The following is a 20,058-nucleotide window of genomic DNA, read 5'->3' as shown; positions in this document are numbered from 1 at the left end:
GAAGCAAAGAATAAGCTTTCTGTGAGACTGAATCAGATTGGAACTGAGTATTTGTGCAGTAGCTTTTATTCTAAAAGCATTCCTTCAGTTCCAGAGTTACAAGCGGGTGTGAATTTTGCAGCTATATCTGTTAGGGAACTGCTTAAATGGAAATTTGGAGTTGGTGGAATATACAGGTTATTTTTAAGTTTTATTCCATTCAGATGGTTCCACACAAACAGTTGCTGAAGTGCCTGTATTTTAGTGATCTCTGCTGCCTGGAGAAGTGCTTGTGTGAAAAATGGGAATGTGGGATAACTCAGTGCTGCTCACTAGTGCTTCACTGCTGTTTGGTTGCATTGCCAATGTATGCATTGCACATGTTTGAAGTCTGATACTTGGTTAAAGCTTTCTGAATTTAAAATCGGGGTTTTTACTTGGATGGTAAGAGATGCTCTCCATCTGCCAACCCTGCAGGCACCATTGTTGTGGAAGGACACGAACTCCATGGGGAAGATCTCCGCCTCATGTATCAGATGACAGAGGGATCTGCCCAGTTTGAGGCACACTCTGATGCTCAGGTATTTTATTGGTTATTTCTTTTGTTTCTTTCTTTGATTAAGGGAAGAGTTCCTCTGGAAGCAATAGGAGAATGGTGGGGTGAAAGCTGGCTTGGGTTTGTTAGTTCAGGTAGTTCAGCATGTCCCAGGAGTGTGTAAATACTGCAGCTGTTCAATGCTCTCTCCACCGTTGTATTTTTTACATGAGGAGCTCTCTAAAAGGTATCCTGAGCTCCTGAGAGCGTTTCTTCCACCTTGTTTCCAGTTTGTCACCTGCTCATTGGTGTTCTGTGCATTTGCTCAGGTTTTGGTGCTGCTGGATGTGACCCCAGACCAGTCCATGGTGGATGAGGGAGTTGCCCGGGAAGTGATCAATCGCATCCAGAAGCTGCGCAAGAAGGTGAGGAATCAGCGCTTTGGGACAAGACATTGTAATTTCCTTTTCAGCAATCTGGGCAATATGCAGCAGCAACTGCATTTTTAATTAAACATAAAGCCCTGTATCATTTCCTCGTGTATGACTTTCTGGTTGGATTCCCTTGCAAGAGCTCTAAAGGACATGCAGAGAAAATTTCTGTGGGACGTGTAATTTTGGAAAAGATACCTGTGCAGTTAAGGCTGCAGAAATCATATATTGATAGAAAAGTGTGGGTTGGAAAGGACCTTTCTTCAGCATAAGACTGAAAATTTACAAATTGTTACCAAAATAGTTATTTTTTATATTTTATATATTTTAAAAAACCCTTTTTAGATTTTATAGATGTGTGTATATATGCACACACCTATGTAGAATTTTTTTTAAAAAATAAAATATATACACACCAATGTAGATTTATATATTTTAACTTTTTTTACATATATGAAACTTACATAGATTTATTCCTGTATAAAATACAACCAGGAAGAAATGTGGCCATGAAAACTCTCCCATGTGTTAGTGGATGATTTAAATTTAGTTCTGTAATGCCATAAGGCCATAATTTATTTTTGCTATAATGAATATCAAAATACTTAACCTTGCCTGAACTCCCATGTTTTAAGATTCTTGGTGTTTTGACAGAAGGGTGTTTTTTTTCTAAATCTTCTGTGGAAACTTCTAACAAATGCTTGATAAATATGTACTTTTTTTAACTTAACAAGTATTCCTGTCTTGGCGTGTGATCCTGCTGTCAGTAATGGTGTGTCTGTGTGTCCTGCAGAGGAACCTGGTCCCCACAGATGAGATCACTGTGTACTACAGGGCCCTGCCCGAGGGGGAGTACCTGGACACCATCATCCAGGAACACGCCGAGTTTATTTTTGCCACAATAAAGGCAGACCTGAAGCCTTACCCGGTGCCTACCTCAAAGGAAATTCTCATCCAGGAAACAACCCAAGTAAGAAGGAAAAGCACAGCTTGCATAGTTCATCTGATTTGCTTTTAACCCAACAAATTGCCCCAATTAAAGAATAATTGTGTCAATATTTATTTGTGGGATAGAGCAGATACTGTTTTCTATTTATAACTTTAGGTATTAGTGGTTTTTGGTTTATAAAAGAAAATAGTTGAGTGCTGTATGTGTGGTGTTTTTGAAAATCGAGCTGCTTGGATACCAAAGTAAATAAATGAGGCAGTTGCTTGTGTAAACCTAATACACAGTTATTTGTACTTGGATTAGTGCATTGTTTAAACAGTCAAAATATTGTTGCTCTGATTTTAGATTAATAGACTTTTGTATTAGAACTGTCCTTCGAGGCTAAACGTCATGGAGGGATACTCAAAGCCTGGTGGTACCAAGGCAGCTGTGATCCAAGGGGTTCTCCAGGCAATGCCTGAGAGCAGGGCCCTGGTCAACACTCGTGAATTTCTCTGGAAGAGGGTTCCTCTCAGACAGATTTGCTTTGGCATTATATTTTGGGAGAGTGTCATCACTGCTCGTCACTTGGGAAAATCAGGCTGTTTCCCTGCTTTCCTGACATCTGGTACAGGCAGATTCGTGTCTGAAGCACTGTCACTGAAGGAAGATGTGGGAAAAATCCCTATTTTGTGGTAAATCATGTTTAGTGTAACAAGGCAAGATCTTAGTGTTGTTCATTGAAGAAAAATATTTTTCTGTGTTTGTTTAATAAAGCAATATTGAAATAATGATAATCTCTCTCTTTCCCCAGCTGAAGGGATCAGAGCTGGAAATCACACTGGTCAGAGGGGGGGTGTGTCAGTCTGTTGGCCCAGCCTGTGCCTACGTCAACCTCAAAGTTTGTGTCAATGGGACAGAGCAAGGTAGGCATTAATATCCCCAGCTTGATTTGTCAGGGGTGGGGTATGGAAGAATTTGGAAAAGGTGTGGTGAATGCTGGAGCCTGAATTCATTTGAAAGATGGTGCAGCCTCCTTTCCAATAGGAGCTTCAAATAATTCTTGAAAATAAGTTTATTCAGAGCACAGCCACACCCGTCCATTATTTCTTCTGAGGAAAACACTCAGGTGTGCTCAGGAGTTGTTACTCCTGCTCCAGGGAGAGTTTGTGTGTGAGCATCTCTGTGGGGGGTGCACTCTCTGGATTTGGGGATGTGTTTGAGAATTTATAATTCCTGCTGTAGCACTGTGCAGTGGGTGAGGCCTGGATGTGGAGGAGATGGTTTGAGAAGCTCAGATAAGAAGTACAGAGATAAAAAGAATACTTAAAACCAGAGAATAGCCTGACTGTGTCTTGGGCAATGGACATGAGTGCAGTGATGTTACAAGGGTGAGTTATATATTAAAAAAAAAAGAAAACTGAATGTACTTTGGGAATTTTTTCCTGCATGTGCTGACAATTTATATATGGATGTAAGTGTGCCTTGTTCTTGGTCACAGAACTGCTCCCTGAGTGTGAATGAATCCAGCTGGCAAAGCTGGTGACCATCTCAGAGGGCACAGTCTGGCAGCTTTTAGCCAACATAATGCTGGATTTACACTTCAGTGACATATAAATGGGACTGCCTTGTTCATAAAAGCAGATATAACTTGTACACTATAAATCTGAGGTACACATCAGTCCATTTCTCTGTTTTCTTTCCAGCTAAAAAAATTTGGGAAGATGCAGTGTTGCCAGTTTTAAATTGGCTTAGAAACTCACTGGAAGTAATTAGTGTCATTAGAAAATCATTAGAACTGGGATATTGCTTCCGAACTGCATTTTAACTTCTTAATTTTTGTTTTAGATGGTGTGTTGCTGCTGGAAAATCCAAAAGGAGATAATACCTTGAACTTCACCGGACTTGTAGATGCTGTCTCCTGCATTTTTGGTCTTAAAAATTCCAAACTGACAGTTTTTAATGGAAACACAGGTAAATGGAGTATGACAAGGAAAATTGAAAGTCTTTCTAGCAGCAGCTAGGAGTCATTTACTGTATAATTATTTACTGTGTGATTTATATCTATCTAGCTAGCTATAGAAAATTGACAAGAAAATGGGTAAGGAAATACTCCATTTTATAGTACTTAGCTTATGAGGCTGTGTTTATAGTTACACCAACGTGTTTCCAAAAGCTGCTGCTAAATGGTGCTCATCTGTTATCTTGCTTCCATTGCAGTTCTCATCAGGACAAAATGTGATTTATTTCACTGGGCCCAGGCTATGCTGGATCTTGATGGCGAGCTGCCATCAGCCTTTCCATGCTTTCTTTTCCCTAATGCCTCAGTAGGCAGGGTGAGAACTTAAGCTGAATGCAAACTGTGATCTGTAGAAGAAAAATGTTGCCTTTCCATCCTGGGCAACCTTGAGGATCTCTGCATTTCTTCTTTTTAGAAAAACCTATGGAATATTTTTGCAGCTTGAACTTTAAGGCACACGAATGTAAAAAAAACCCCAAAACACTATGAAAATGGTAATTGGATGGCTACAAAAACTTCTATTAGTGTTTTTTTCATGAAAATATTACTGAAGCACATCTGAGGGGGAGGTGCTTGAATTGGCTGTTTTGGGGTGCCCCCCAGGGCTGCTGAGGATCAGCAGTTCATGTCCAGCAATGACATCCATAGGGGAATAGTCTCTATGTCACTGTTGCCATCTCAGTCCTTAGTTTCCTTACTGGTCCTCTCCTGAGAGTATTTCTAGGAGGGTGTTTTGGGGGTTTCCCATCTGGTGTCATCCATTAGGTCACTGTGATAAATCTTCTGGGTCGTGCTCAGCTCAGCTGAATAGTCCTGTCATACAAAAGGATTACTCTTTGCTTTCAGTTATAGGGGATTTAGAGGAAATCCTTCAGTATCTTCCTCAAGTTCCAGTTGTGTTTTGGAGGAGGAAATGGTTTTTCTTGAAATCCTTTTCCAAGTAGGAGTGATACAGTTCCTAGCAGTGTGGTCTGTGCCTGCAGAGGGAGGTGGGTACTGGTATTGTTCATTGTCACCACAGATAGTAAGAGATGAGCTGCAAAAGGCCCAGAAGAGTTGGGAAACTCCCATCTCATTAAGGTTATAAGTAGTTTGACTCCGTATTTGTGGTTTTTCTTGCCATTTACAGGACGAAAAGATGCAGCACAAATCCATTAATGCCAAAGTCCTAAAGGAAGTGGTGGAGAAAATTGAAACCTTCCCTCTTCCTCTGCTGTAGTAACAAAGGCTCTATTCCTTTCCATTCACTTTTGCTCCTTAGGAATCACTTTGGCACTCCCCATCTTGGCATGCTGATTTTCACCTTTCCCTGTGTGTCAGTGGTCTGGGCAGAGCAGGGTATTTTCCCTGCCCACTCATTGACCGTATGGAAATTCCCTTGGAAAGATCAGATTATCAGATTGGCTTTTGTTGCAGTTTATCAGAGATTTCAAACAACTACTGGTCAGCAGAAGGTATTTCTCCCTGGGGAGTCAGAGTTCAAGGCATGTGCAAGGAAAATAGTCCTGAATGGTGTCAGAGAATAGATCCGGAATTCCGGTGTTTGCTTTGGATACAATCCATCTGCTTTATCTGCCCAACCAGGGTGTGGGTAACCTCAGGTGGGGCCTCATGGTGATTGCAGGGCCTCTGTAGGTGAGCAGGGATTGGAATCAGCTGCTCTGTCCAAGAGGAATTGCAGAGAAAGGTTGTGCACTCCACACAAGTCATTTCTGAATCGCTCCCACGTGTGTTAATAAAATTGGGACCCAGTAAAACTGTGTTTCTGGCTCCTCATTCCCTTCCTGTGGTTTCTAGGGCTGTCCACTTTACTTGCAGTAATTTATTATCTTGTTCTCTAATTGTAATGAAGATTTCCTTAGGGTTGTGCAGTGGCACAGGATCAGGCAGTTCTTATATTAAGGGAGGCTCAGATAATGTCCTGTCCCTGCATTTCAGTGCAGCATTGGAATAATGGGATAAACATTTCCTCCCCAGCAGTGTGTCGAGGTATTTTGAGGAACTGCACAATCCCCAAACAAGGCTCTGGGACTTGTACTGACCTTCAGAAACTGAAAATAGAATTTGTCTCTTTCTATATGGAAAAAAAAAAGTAATGCAAAGGGAAGAAGCTGGGCTCCAGTCAGATGGTAAAAAAAGTTGTTGTCTTTGACTTTTTTCCCTCTAGATTGCTGGAAATTCCCTAAACTTCTTGTTTGGGATGCTTGTAGACTTTCACTCAGCTTTCATGGAAGTAGCCCATATTGAAGAAAACCTATTTAAAACAATTTCAGTATGTTTATGGGAAGAAATGCATCTGTAGATCATGTAGGGCTTAAAAAAAGGGAGGGGAAAGGAACATGGGGCAAAAATCTCCCTACAAACTTCTTGATTCTGGTCTTATTTCATCTTTGATTTTCAGATGGCTGATTCTTTAATCTGTAATTTTTAAAAGGCTGTGGGGCTGTAAGATACCTTAGGAGAGCATTACCACTTAAACCCCTGCTGCAGGGAGAACTGACTTTTAAAGTGATTTTGATGAACACTTGTAATACCTGCTTCCCTTCAAGTCTATTAATACATATGAAAAAATGATCCACTTTTTTCTTGCTCTTATGAGAGGGTTCTGTGAACAGGCTCCTCTGACAGCACTGTGCCTGAGCTCTTCCCTAGAAAAATGTCAGTGGTCCTGGAATGCCAAATGCTAATTTGTTAGTTGGGCAAACCCCCCATTACTGCAGCTCGTGCCCCCTTGCCCTGCATGGATCCACAGGGATGCTGCCAGCTGGGGAGTGGCTAACTGGGAGTTACTGGGGCCAAGTGTTTCCAGCTCTGTTGACCCCCTGCTCTCCAGTGCTCTCTCTTCCCATGGCCTGAAATTGTGCTGGTTTAGGGCTGTGCTGGGAAAAACCTGCCCTGGCTCCCTTCCATTGGGTGAAATCTTGGTAATTCCTCTCCACTTGTTCATCCAGTTGTTTTCGTGCTTTCCTGGAAATAAAACCAAAAGCAAATCCCCTTCCTGTGCTTGAGCACGTGCCTGGCACCTCACAGAGGCCAGAGCAGTGTTTGGCTTTTGGTTTCTTTTTTCTTCAAACTGTTACAACTTTGTATACAAATATATGAAAGTTGATATTTAAAATACACATTTTAGAATCTTAGGTGCAGCCTGAGGTCTTTGTGCTTCCTTGAGCAATCTTGTAAACACTCCCAGTGCATCCCACTCTGTTCTGTGGCACTTGGCAGAATTTTGAGAGCTTGTGCTTGTGATTACTGTTCACTTTTTTGTGGGGCTAGGCTTTTTGAGGGTTTGGGGCTTTATTTGGGAGCTCTGTGGTTGGTTTAGGGGTTTTTTGAATTTATAAGTTTATAAACTTACAAAGTGTATAAATTTATAAGTTATTCCCCTGAGATTCTTTCAGGTGAACTGATAGAAAATGAGCTTTGTACAGCTTAGGCTCTGTGACATGTGAACAAAGCTGCTATGGAATGAAAACCTGTTTGCTGGAGCTGACAGGTGTGCCTGTTCCATATGTACAGGAACACATAGTTCTGACAAGAAATTAAATGCATCAGTTCTCCTGGATGTGATCTCTGGAGCTCTTTGCAGCAGAGAGTGATGTTATTCCTGTGTATCTTTAATGCTGTGCCCATCAGTGGCTGTTTGACCTCAAGGCTCAGGCAGTGCTGCAGAATTCTTTCTTGTCACAGAAACCTCATCAGCTTCTCATCCCAGGGATTGCTTCTGATGTTCTTGGGGACAGGGCTCCTGGTTTTTGGGTCTGGTCTTCCCCCATTCTCTCCATCTGCCTGGCTGGAGCCGTGCTGGATCATGAGCTGTGGTGGCATTGCACAGTCATGCAGGGGGCTTTAGTCATGAGCCATGACTTTAGTTTTTTTGGTTTGTTTTTTTAATATTAATAAATATCCTGATGTTGCCTAGAAACACATCCCCCGTGCTGTTTTGGCCAGGGGATTTTTGGTGCAAGCAAAGATCACAGATCTTCCTGTAATGAGGTAGGAATGGTTGGCTTGGGTGAATAATTCCTGCTTGTTTGAAGTTTGCTAACTATTTTTATTGCATAAGTCACTATGTGCATAATAAATGTTGTATAGGAGCTAATTTCCACAGCAAACCAAGCACCCCCTTTGTGTTATTACGAGAACCAAATATTTCTGCACAAATTCCATCCATTTTTCCAACAGAGAAGCTCTTTCTTGAGGACGGGATTTTGAAAGGGGAGACATTCCTGCAGTGGGGTCGGGAGTGAGACAGCCTCGCTGTCAGCTCGTGGCTCCTGGGATGGCCTGACTGCTGTCACTTTCTGTTGCAGAGCTGATAAACCAGACTGACCTGCTGGGCCTCAGTGGGAAGACTCTGCACGTGACAGCAGGGTCAGCCCCTGCCCTGCCCAGCTCCCCCAGTGCCCTGCTCTGCCAGTACATCAACTTGCAGCTGATCAATGCAAAGCCACAAGGTACGTGGGCTGCTGGGCTCCTCCTTCACAGCCTGAGCTTGCTGTCATGCAAGTTCTGGCCCTTTTCACTTGCTGGTGCACAGTGAAAATGGAGGTTTTCACTGGTACATGGTGACTGTGTTTATTTTTTTCCTAGTACTTGCTTTCTGGTAAGAACAATATTTATACTTAGCTTTTATGCCTCTTCTCCTGAGAGAAAAAGAAAAGCCAGTTTGAGATAAGGGGCAGCAGTTGAACATGAGCCCCTGGTCATTGTTTCCCTGTTTGTGACCATCAGCTCACCTGTGCAGCTTACTGTAAAGGGCTGAGTCTAAAACAGGCCAAACTTGAATGAAGAGCCAGCTCTTTACCAGGACACTGGAAACAGCCTGTGAAACACTTCTTAGTGCCATTTAAAAGCAAAATGAATTGTATTATTCACCTGGTCTGGGTGTATAATATATGTGTGTGTGTAATTCTGTTTCCCAGCTGCTAATCTGAAAGCTCTTGTGGGAGAAACTGAGTTGTTTTAGTAACTTGCTCTTACTCTGTGCTCTGGTATGAGCCCTTTCTGACACTACTGAGAGCTTGCAGGAGCTAAAAATATGATTTTTCCTAGGGATTTGATCATCAGTAGGTGCTTGGTGAGCTTCTGCACGTAGTGGTTTCTGTGTCCTGTTGAAATATTTCATATTTCCCAGACCCTTTTATCATTTGACTCATGTAAGGAATTCTGTAAAGTTTTCTTCTGTTGGCCAAGCTGTCAGTCATCACTTTACACTTGTGGTTCTGTGCTTCATGAAGTTACTTTGTGAATATCTGTAGGCTGGTATTGCTAATTTCTCAGTACCGTGGAGAAATAGAGATGAAATGGAAGAAGAAATCCTAAATTTCAGTTTACCCAGATAAAAGAAATAATTTCATTTCTTACCAATAGTGACTCAGCTGTTTTACCTTGTCCAGAATGCCAGAAAGGAACAGTGGGAACTCTCCTAATGGAAAACCCCGTTGGTCAGAATGGATTAACCTACAAAGGTCTCCTGCATGAGACAGCAAAAGTTTTTGGGCTGAGAAGCAGGCGGCTAAAGTTGTTCCTGGATGAAGCACTAACTCATGGTAAGCACAAACCTTTGGTTTGCTCATCTGAGGATCCTTGGAATTTGTTGTTGAGGAGCAGCTCATGTAACCTGAGATCCAGTTTAATTACTAAATCCACACTATTCACACAGTGGTTTGTAATTTTGCCCAGTAATTCAATATTAGCATAATAAAATCCTTTAAGCAAACATACAGATTTAGAAGTTCAAAGCTGTAATGCATTCCCTTCATGAAATGGCCAAGCCAAGTTGTGTAAAAGCTTTTTCCTTCTGCAGTAAAGGTCAGTCAGCAGTGAGAGTGGCAGTGCCCTGCTGAGTGACTGAGCAGTGAATCTCCTCCTGGAAGTGAGTCTACAGTAGGAATGTTTTAAGAATCTGTTCGAACTTGTGACATTCATATTGTTGCATTATCTTGGACAGTTGGAGTGGGTGGAAAGAGTGTTGGATCTCTGTTAGAGCAGTGTGGGTAGGTTGGAGTCAGTAGGGCACAGCCATCGGGTATCTGGGAAGCAGGAAGCTTCAGCACACGTTCACAGGTCTGAAATGCTAAAGAATCCCCCAAAACCACAGACAGGTGGGAAACAAAGATCTCTGATTCGTGGGGAATGTGTGACTAAACTGTAGCCACTTGTGATGATGAAAAATGGACCAGAGTGATTTGGGACTTCATTTGACAGAGAGAATGGATTGGAAACTACATGGTAAAAACCCCAAGAACTCAAAACAGTGATTCCTGTATTCAGGAGAATTCAGCTCTTGGAATGAAATGATGCCAAGGGTTTTGTCTGCAGTGTCACAGTGATGTGGTTTACAAGCTGTTTGGGAGGGATCCATGCCATTTATGGGCTTATCACACGTTATCTATCCAGAAGTTGGACATCCTGCTCAAACTGGCCATCTTAGGGTGGGCTGAGCTTCCTCAGGAGGTGCTGTCAGTGGGGAGGCAGCTCTAGTCCAGCTGCGGAGAACTGGGGTCACTCAGCTGTCCACGAGGATTCAGGTGGGATAGACTGGAATCAGAGCAAGGGGGGGGGGGGGGCAGGGGGTTTGTTGTGGATTTTTGGCTGTTTGGGATTTTTTTTTTTAATTTTTACTTCATATGACCTGGAACGTGTTTATCCAAAAGCCGTTCTTGTAGCTCAGATGGATCTCAGATGTTGATGAAACTTTCTAGTGGTAGTGTGAGCGAATGCCAAAAATAATGTGCTGAGTGGTGTTAACAGAGAACTGGAGCCTGGAGTGTTTCAGCACACGGGATGTGCTGAAGAAGATGAACCCCACTTGGTCTGCATAAGCCCAGAGGTATTTGTGTGCAGCCTTGCTGCCTGGGGATTCAGGGATTCAGGCACTCAGGAACAAGGGATGTTAGGCACAGCTCCTCTTTGGTTCCTGTCACTGTTACAGCACGGCATGATTCTGTTCAGACACTGAAAAAACCACTGTAGGGAACAGCAGAGCTTTGAAAGAGGCAAGGAGCTGACAGGACAGGAAAATGTACAGGCAAAACAGCCTTTAAGGCTCAGTTGAAGTGAGGATTTTTAGAATGCCTTCACCTGAAAGGGAAGGGTTAAATCACTGTAACATTTGTAGTATGGATTCTCCAGAACTGTTTAAACTTTCATTAAGGTGTGTAAAGTGACAGTTCACAGTGATGTGAAAGATGAGATTTGATAACTCTTCCAAGGCCAAAACAACTGATTTGGTCTCTTTTAGATTCAGAACACAGAGAGCTTGGTCTCAGAGGTTTATTTGTGCAGCTAATGCCTTGTAGCCACACTTCTGCTATCTCAGATTTAATTATTAGCATTCACCTCCCTGAATAACACTTCTAAAGTTTAAACACCGATGTCATTGTACTTTATCTTCACATCTCTTTGTATGATAAATAAGTGCTGCATACAAAACACTTTGATGCCTCTAGAAAACATTAGGTCAGTTAATGTTTATCTATATTGTTGCAGCTTTGTAATCCCCCATTTATGTCCTGATCAATCTGTTCAAGGTCTTACCTTCAAAACAACAAAGCTCAGTCTCTTGAGTAGTTTTTTTGTGGTTTATTGTAAAAATAAAAATGTATTTGCTGTTAACTGTTTGAAATGTTTGATGAAAATAACTCATGAATTGGAAGGTTGGTGCCTGTTCTATAAAAAGGAAAAACAATCACTTGGTGGAAAATGAGTTATTGGTTTTGAAAAGGTTATTTTTATAAATGATGTTGGTGCAGGCAGTTGGGCATCTGCTGTCTATTGCACAAAGACTGGCCAGCTTTTCAGAAACAAACGTGGTTTTCACTCCCCGTTTGTAATGTTGGAAAACATGCCATAAATAAATGTCCAAGTGGTGAGTGTTGCTTATTCATGAGCTGGAGAGATGAGTTCCAGGTACCTGATAGATCCATGATGGGGACACTTCACGTGCTCCCTGCAAAGCCTTTCTGTGGAGCACAGAAAGGAGGGTGTCCCTACAGTTTGTTGAAAAATCAAATTTCCAGTTTTTAAAACTAATTGTTGTGATAGATACTGTTGAAAATAGTAGGTTTGTGTAAGTTCCTAGTTTTTCAGGATCTTAAAAATAAACATTTAATAAGAGACTTGGAGACCAAGTTCAGTTTGTTTGGCTGCTCTGCAGACCAAACTTTTTTACATCCTGATGGAACATGTTCCTGGGAAGGAAGGTTAGTGAGGGAATAAAGCCCTAATTGCTGAATTGGATTATAGCTCCACTCTTCTAGCTCTATGCTTGGATATTCAGCTGCTTAAAGAGGACTATTACAATGGAAGAGAACTCCTGAAAAACAGTGCCATTTTGATCCATGAGGGCTTCTCAGTTCTCTAATTAACAGATGGCTTGAAACATCAGTGCAGACTCTGTGTGTTTATTCTAAAAAGGAAATATTTTTCAAAGCAAGATGGGGCAGGAGACTGCAAAAAGGTTCCTCCTGAAAATCCCCAGCCAGTCTGGGTGTTATTAATGTGTCCTTTGTGCTAATACTGGTGCCAGATCTTTATATTATCTTGTATTTGCTTGGGTTGTCTCCAGGGGTTCTGGGGTGTTGTGGCACTGTGACCCCAGTCCTTGTTCATCTGGTTTCACCAGTGTTCCTGTGTTTACACCTGCCAAGTTTCTTATCACTCTGAACTTTCTTAGTGAAGAGGTTTCTGGGGTATTTGTTACTGAGGTGACTTTTGTTCCAAGGCTGTATCTCCCAGTATTCCAAACACTCTCCTCTCAGTGGGGCAGTTTGCTATTGCTGATGGGTGCTGGAAGCACAGTCAGCAAGCACCAGGCTTCTTGGGAAAAATTTCACATTTCACAATGTAATAGTGAAAGATCTCCAGCTCTGCAAGCTTTGCAGGTGACTTTCCCTAGACACAGGTGGGGTTACAACCCCTGAATCAGCCTATTGGAAGTGTGCTCTGTCCTTCAGAGGTTTGTTGGGATAATATCCTGTTCCAAACTCTGTGCATGTAGCTATGAGAAGACTTAGGGAATTGATCCTGTATGATATGAAATTCTTCAGGCATCCTCAACAAGGTTCTAGCAGAGTTTTCCACCAGGTACTGGTACAATCCTTGCTTTACGTATAAACTGTTTATGAGGGACTCTGGCTTTCAGTGCCTTGTGTTGTACTGTTCGTACTGACTTCATATCATGGTGTTAGAGTTTTCTGAACTAGGTACTGCTCTGTCAGGATGTGAAGGTCAGAGCTGTGGGCTGATGTGGACTTCTGAAAAGTTCTACTTTGGAACATAAACCAGGCTCTTCAGCTCTTGCAGGGACACTCCTGACACGTGGTGACCCTTCCTTTCATGCACTGGGCTTTAACAGGAGGGAGTTTTGAGCTGGGCAGTTTCTGTCCCAGTCTCACTGTGGTGAAACCAGCAGAAATGGCTGAATAAAGCAAATTAAAAAAAAGTTCATAGTTTTCCCTGTAAACAAGAGCACTAATTGTGTTGTTTCTCTCTTCTTTCCTTCGTTCAGAGATCACAAAGGATGTCTCCATGAAGAACCTGAACATGAAGACCCTGTATGTTCATGTCATGCCCACCACAGCTGAATGTTGAGAATTCCAGCTTTATGACCATGTAGACTTTTTTCCCACAAAAAAAAGAAGTTAAAGGAAATTACTATGCTTTTAGATGAACATCCAAGTTGTGTATGGTACTTTTAACATCTCTAGTGGCACACAGGATGTATTCTACCAGTGCATGTCTAAGATGCTGCTCTTTGGTTTCAAATACAATGTATTTTCATTATGTTATCTTAAAATGCTGTAAAAGCTGTTCAGAAACCTTAGCTATCTATGCAGTAATTTGCCTGAGAGAAATGGGACTCATACCTCAGTGATGCTGTTCTTTGTGCAGAGGGCATCTTTTCTAAACCATGGGTTACCTACAAGGTGCTCTGATATATATCCACCATCCTCCAACAGCTTTGTAACTTATTTAAGGGTTCTCCAGATTTGTTCATTCATACTTGCTGGATTTTCATCAAGTGTGTGGCTGTTGATTTCAACACTTGGAACAATAAATTTGCTTCATCTCCAGACTCCTGCTTCCCTGAGTTGAGAGTACTTTGCTTCCTTAGGATTTCTGAAGAAGTAACCTCTTAGAGCTCTGTATGGATCAGGAACACCCGGAGACACCCGAGATGTGGCAGTGCATGTACTGAACACCAGTGGCAATTTGGATTATGGTGCTGGCAGGTTTGGGGGGTTGGGTTGGTCAGGGGTTTGGGGGAAGAGTTGTTCTGATGCAGAAGCAGTTTGAGATTGAAATTAGTTTGGGGTTTTAGTTTTTGTAATACTCAGTACAGCTTGTCAAATGTTTTGGTGTTCACTCGTGTAGCTGCCGGCAGGGGAAGTAAGAGACCACCTCTGCCAGTTTGGGGGTGTTTTTGCCTGGTTCACCTGGAGATTTAAGCTCAGCTGGGTGTTCCTGCACCTTCCTGAGGGTAAGTCAGTGTGAGCCTTGGCTGTGGACACCCTGTGCTGGGCAGGAGCTGCTGCCTGCACTTGTGGGCCTCCCTGAGTTCCTGTGAACAATGGGATACCCACTGCACACGGGGGGAGCAGTGGAGTTACAGCCTGGGAGAACAGAGGCTTGCTGAGTGTGTTTTTCCATTGCTCTGTGTTTTTCATCTTTATACTATGAATAAAAACCAAAGCTTGTTTCTGATAACCCTGTCTTAGTTGGAATAACTATAAATAGCTGTTTTGTGTAACTCCTGTGCAGTAGTGGGCTGTACCAAAATTGTTGAGACTCCTTTGAAGTGAACCAACTTCCTGGCACTCAGCTTACATAAAATTATTTTTATCAGTATTAAAAATGGCTGTGCCTCCTGAACCACACTGGCCTATTCAGGTTAATGAATACTGGACATTGCCCTCTACTTTTACCTGGAAGTCAGCTGGGTTTTTATTGACATAGTGACAGGGAAATCCAATTTGTATTGGTTTGTGGGATTTCTTTGTCACGTTAAAAAGTCCAGGTTTCATCTTTGTGAAAGCAAGATTGCTGTTCTTAAAGCAACTTTGCTTTGTTGTTGATGGAGAATAAAGGGAGATGGTAAATGATTGCAACCTACCCTTATTCTTAATGAGCTAATCTAAGGTCACAACATCACTTGCCTTTTTAACGAGTTTTTTGGGATTTAGCATTTTGTCCTGCTTTATCTCACTTTCCTTTCTTCACTGCATGCACTTCATTCTTCCTTTTTCTCCTTTCCTTTTCCTTTTTTTTTTTTTTTTGGTGCATGTATTGTGGTTGGTTTTGTTTTGTTTTTTAACCTGGTTGCTTTTAGTCTGTCAGCTTTCTGTCCACATCAGCATAGTCCTCATGGGTTATGATGACTGGAGCAGAAACCCAGGTGTGTCCTGGTGCTCCAGCCTGCTCAAGGATGGAAATGCCCATAGATGGCTATTTCTGTCTGGTAGGATCAGTAGAAACAGGCAGAAGGGAAAATTCAATATCCTCAGGACAGGTAATGGAAGAACGAGACCAGAGTTGATCAGAGGATGCTGCTGGAAATGCTTCTGGGTCCATTAACTTTGCATCAACATTTACATAAGTAGCATATAATTAAAAAATAATTTTGTGGCAGAATTATAGTTTAATTTTCCTTTCAGCTGCCACTGTTAGATGGCTCTGATCTCTTAACCTCCAAAGCAGTGAACGTTAGGAACAGGCTGTGACCCGTTTGGGTGAACTTGTGCTGTCTCTACCTTCCTTCTCCACATCCATTTTTAGTATTCTTTATTTATTATTCTGGATAATATCTAATCATTGCATGAGAGAATTTATCTCTTGGGATCTTGGAGTGGGGAATGTTTCCTAGTAATTTTTTTATTGAGGTTTCTTAATGCACTTCTATAACATTATCTAGGTTGGGCTAATAATAGTCTCTTGGCTTGATGTGATATTCTTCAGAAATTTATGTCCTTCAATTAGCTTCCCTCTTAAATAGCTTGTTACACAAATGAGGTCCCAGACCACTGCTGCCTCTGCACAGAGAAACCACTGCCAGGACACTCACAGAGCTGTGTCACAGCATTTGCTGTACCTGTAGGAGTTGGGATCTGTGAATCCTCATGCTGTCCCTTCTCTCCTGTTCCTGCCTCTCACCTGGTGGCAATCCAGCTCTCCCCCTGCCTGGAATGTGTGCAGCATCCAGGGCTCTGCAGGAGCTGGGCTGCTGAGCCAGCTTTGTGCTGTTGGGGAGCAGCAGGTACTGATACAAACCAGATCTATTGTCATATCCAAAAATCACAGTGCTGGGGCTTAGGAAAATGGACACATCCCCCACCACACATGCACAGATTTGTGTCCCTCCCCATTTGCCCCCCTTGAACCTCTGGGAGCTGGTTTGATCTCCAAGTGATCTGCTCTGTCCCAATTCCATCAGGTTGCGATTCTGTAGCTGATCCTATTTGGCAAGGAGAGGGCCTGGCACTGAGCAAGGCTGGGGATGGGAGGAAATCCTCAGGCTTGGCTGAGCTGAAGCAGCAAAGCTCTGTGACAGGATAGCAGCAGGATTGCTCCCTGTCAGTCCAGTCCCTGTTGTTCCTCAGAACCCATCAATGTGAGCGTGGGCCAGGCTGGCTCTAGCCCAGAGTCACCTCACTGCCTCCCTCAGGACAAGGTGCTACAGTCAGAACTGCATTTCTGTCTTGCCTGAATGCAGGGGAAAACAGTGACTATTGGTGGCCTTCTGCAAGGAACTTCCAGAGAGAAGAATGGTTTTAAGGAGAGAAAAAATAAGCAGGTTTCTTCTCATCCTGCAATGAATTGAGTCACAGCTGATCAACCTTTCAGCCCTTTTGCAGCTCAGAATCTTTCTGATTTCTGCCAGCAGCGGTGGAGTTCAGAATCCTCGTCATCACTGGGGGTTAAGCACAAGGCAATTATTCAGTCTGTTAAATAATTTCTTGCTCTTCATCTGATTTCTTATAGGCTGGACTCTTGACACTGATTAAACAGATTGAAAATATGCTGTCTGCAGCTGCATTACAAAAGGTGACCTGCAAAATAGCCTCAGATAGGTTCCTTTCCCATCTTTGTTCCCCAGTGTGAGCAGCACAGCACCGTCCATGCACGTGAGCAGCTTTGCACTGGGAACACACTTTCCTGAGTTAATTTTACTCTTGCTGTGCTGTGAGTGGTGGAGAGCTGGGGTTGGAGGGAGGGACTGTCTTCAATTATCTAATGTTTTCCCCAGTTAAAATGTTTATGTAACAAATACAATTATAGCTTTAATATGATGGGGGGGGGAAGGTTGCTATTTCAGTATGTCTGGGTATTTCAGTTAATTTCTAGTCTCTGTCTGTGCAGAGTTCTAATTAGGGGTCACAAAGCTCCTCAGAAGACTCCTAAAGTTCCTTGTAGATGGAATAAAAATTGTTCCTAAAGATACTTAATTTTTAAGACTTTCTTGGGAGTTCTGTAAACGTTACCCTAATTTCGCAATTTTTTCTAGTTGTCTTTAGTGCTCAAAACAGTGAAAAGAGTTGAAATCTCCCAGACAAGCAAAATGCACCCTGGCACTTAATGTTTGCTGAATTTGATCTCGTATGACAGCTGGACAGCTGTGCAGAGGGTACTGCCATGGAATATCATTTGTAGTCTGCCTGAAGGACAAATATCCTTCAGTTTTTAAGTCAGCAGCTTTGCAAAGGTGAAGATTATCAAAATGTAGAGCTAGGATGTGTGTTCTGTGATTAATGGTGCTGGCAACCCCCAAAATCATGGGATCTTTGGGACTTCGTTGCTTATGGATGTTGTGTGCCAGGCAGTGCGAGTGGGAGGAGGGGAAGATGAGGCAACATGGAAAAATTGAGATCTTAGACTGCAAATCTTGCTGATGATACAATCTAAACAAGGATGAAGGATCCTGAATATTCCTGAAGACAGTGTTTGTAAGATGAAGAAGAAAAGTTGCTCTCTGTGTCAACTGAATGAGCCAAAACCCAGGCTCAGGCTCTTGGAACCGAAGAGCTTTACAGCAAAGGGAGCTGCCACGGATTAGTAATTAAACGAGGACTAATAATTCCATATTCTTGCCAAAGAACACAAGTACCAAAAAAAGCAAGTGCTGTGCTGCATAAACAGGATTGTCTGAGAGATGATGAAGTAATCTTTCCACTCAATTACTGATAAGGCTCCTCCTGCAGCCCTGTGTCCAATTTCGGGAACCCTGCGATGAGGAAGATGTTGACAATTTGGAGAGAGGCCAGTGAGGAGAATCAGGAATAAGGTCTGGCAAAGATGTCTTGTGGGGAAAGACTGGAAGAGTTGGCATGTTTAGTCTGCAGCAGGGAAGACTGGGGGTGAGATGTGACGAGTCTTCCAATAAATAAGTACTAATTGCAAAGAGAATAGTAATGAACTAGTTTTCAAGAGGCCTGCAGTGAAATGGGCTGGGAATTTAGGCCACACATGAGGAGAAGCTGCCAAAGAATTCATCTGTCCCTAGGATGGGTGGCCTGGGAAAGTGACAGGATTTTTCTGACTCACTTGAAATTTATTTCTTCACTTAAGGAAATGATGGATTTGCAAAAAAATTCTTGACAAATTTCAGCCTGTCTATGAAGATTAGTGGAAACAAGGAAAGAAACTGGTTGTAAGTGCTAAAATGTGTTTTTTGTTTGGATATCTACAATAATGTGTTGATCATGTTGATGTCTGAAGACCTCTGTGGCACCCTATGGCATCCTCATCAGCTACTGGATGTGCAAGCCAGCTATATAAATGCATTTTGCTGGCAATATTTGGGTACCTTCAAGATTCTGTCATTCACCCGGTGTTAAACACCATCTAACTGAGACCACCTCTGTAAGAGGAATCAAAGTGACAGAAATAAAGGCACAGAAAGGGGATTAAACCCCCCCAAACAACACAATATATTTATTTCTGTGTGGGATGACTACTTGCCCCAAAGGACAGCGGAGGGGACAAACCCAAACTGGAACATGTAGCTTATACTGCAAATCCCTGGATGATACTATTAGTTTGTTGACTTGGAAGGAGCTTACTCCTGACCTTAATTATGCAAATTAATTAGAAAATGTTTCAGATTCCCCTTTTTCAATGGTTTTTGTAAAAAATGCCTTTCTCAGCTGCTTTGCCCTCCTTTCAGGGACATAAACTCACAGTTCAAAACTAACAGAGGAGGTGAGCTGGTAAACAGCCACAGGAGTTTCTGTTTCCTCCACTCTAAAATTAAATTAAGGAGAAATTGGGTATCTCTTTGAGGAAAAACGTCCCAAAGCAGCCATGTAGTGTGTGTCACACAGCGGTGGTGTGGGGTGTAAGCACAGGTGCCATGGTACCAGCACATCTATATTGACTTGTTTCAAGTGTATTGATGGGCAGGACTTGGATTCTTTTCTAACCTCTGTTTGCAGCTCAACTGCCTGAATTTGATCATACCGCGTTGTGAATCTCAGTTGTACAGAAGGCCTTGAACCTCTTCCCCTCCATGGCTGAGCCACTGCCCTGCAAACCTGTGCTTTTGCTTTTAGCACTTGTGTACATTAGCCAAAAAACACCGGCTGTTTCGGGCTATACGTGTTCCAAGTAGATGCCTTCCTCCCCCTGAGGAAAGCAGCAAAGAACCAGTAACATCCATCATTTTAAAAATGGAAAAACCTACGAAAAGATACTGCAAATAGAGACTTAATGGTCTGTGTCCAAATCACATTTTGCTGTCGGTACCATCAAGTATGAGACACAAACGGCTCTCTGGGAAGCACAAGAGCAGTATCAGCTGAACAGAGTTGGACAAAATTGTCAAATATTTAGTTTGACTTGGATTATTGTGTAAAACCCTGTTTTCAGCTGCTCTCTTGGTGGATACACAGGCATGTGTCGGGTAGATTTGACAGATGTGCTAACCTGAGGTGGCACAGCACAGCCCTGAGGATCCCAAAGCGTTGCTTCCCTGCTCTGTGCTTCCCTGGGCTGCTTGGCTGCACGTGGGAATGTTGTTCTTTGAGCTGCTTCTGGCACAGTGGGTTTTCATTCCTGCCTTTCCATTCCAGTTTCTGGTGTATGGACTCCAGGGATTCTCACTCAAAGCCATGTTTGCCAAGCAGGACTGGTCTGTGCTGACACAGAGGGGCACAAACGTTGTCGCTGC

At 42.6% G+C, this 20,058-nt stretch overlaps 1 protein-coding gene across 1 annotated transcript in view; it reads left to right on the top strand.

Annotated features, from left to right (window-relative positions):
- Positions 1 to 14,102, top strand: part of IARS1 (isoleucyl-tRNA synthetase 1) — an 89,204-nt gene extending 75,102 nt beyond the window's left edge. Inside the window, exons 28-35 of the mRNA XM_082289076.1 lie at positions 457 to 560; positions 844 to 939; positions 1,739 to 1,915; positions 2,688 to 2,799; positions 3,722 to 3,847; positions 8,204 to 8,347; positions 9,290 to 9,442; positions 13,405 to 14,102. Coding sequence (XP_082145202.1) covers positions 457 to 560; positions 844 to 939; positions 1,739 to 1,915; positions 2,688 to 2,799; positions 3,722 to 3,847; positions 8,204 to 8,347; positions 9,290 to 9,442; positions 13,405 to 13,487 — 995 coding nt within the window. The 3' untranslated portion in view covers positions 13,488 to 14,102. The remainder of the gene's footprint in view (positions 1 to 456; positions 561 to 843; positions 940 to 1,738; positions 1,916 to 2,687; positions 2,800 to 3,721; positions 3,848 to 8,203; positions 8,348 to 9,289; positions 9,443 to 13,404) is intronic.
- Positions 14,103 to 20,058: the final 5,956 nt, after the last annotated feature.

This window comes from Coloeus monedula (genome assembly GCF_965178545.1).
Source record: "Coloeus monedula genome assembly, chromosome: 11".
NCBI classification, from domain to species: Eukaryota; Metazoa; Chordata; class Aves; order Passeriformes; family Corvidae; genus Coloeus; species Coloeus monedula.
The sequence above is the reverse complement of the archived record's forward strand: the minus strand, read 5'-3'. Positions and strand labels throughout refer to the sequence as shown.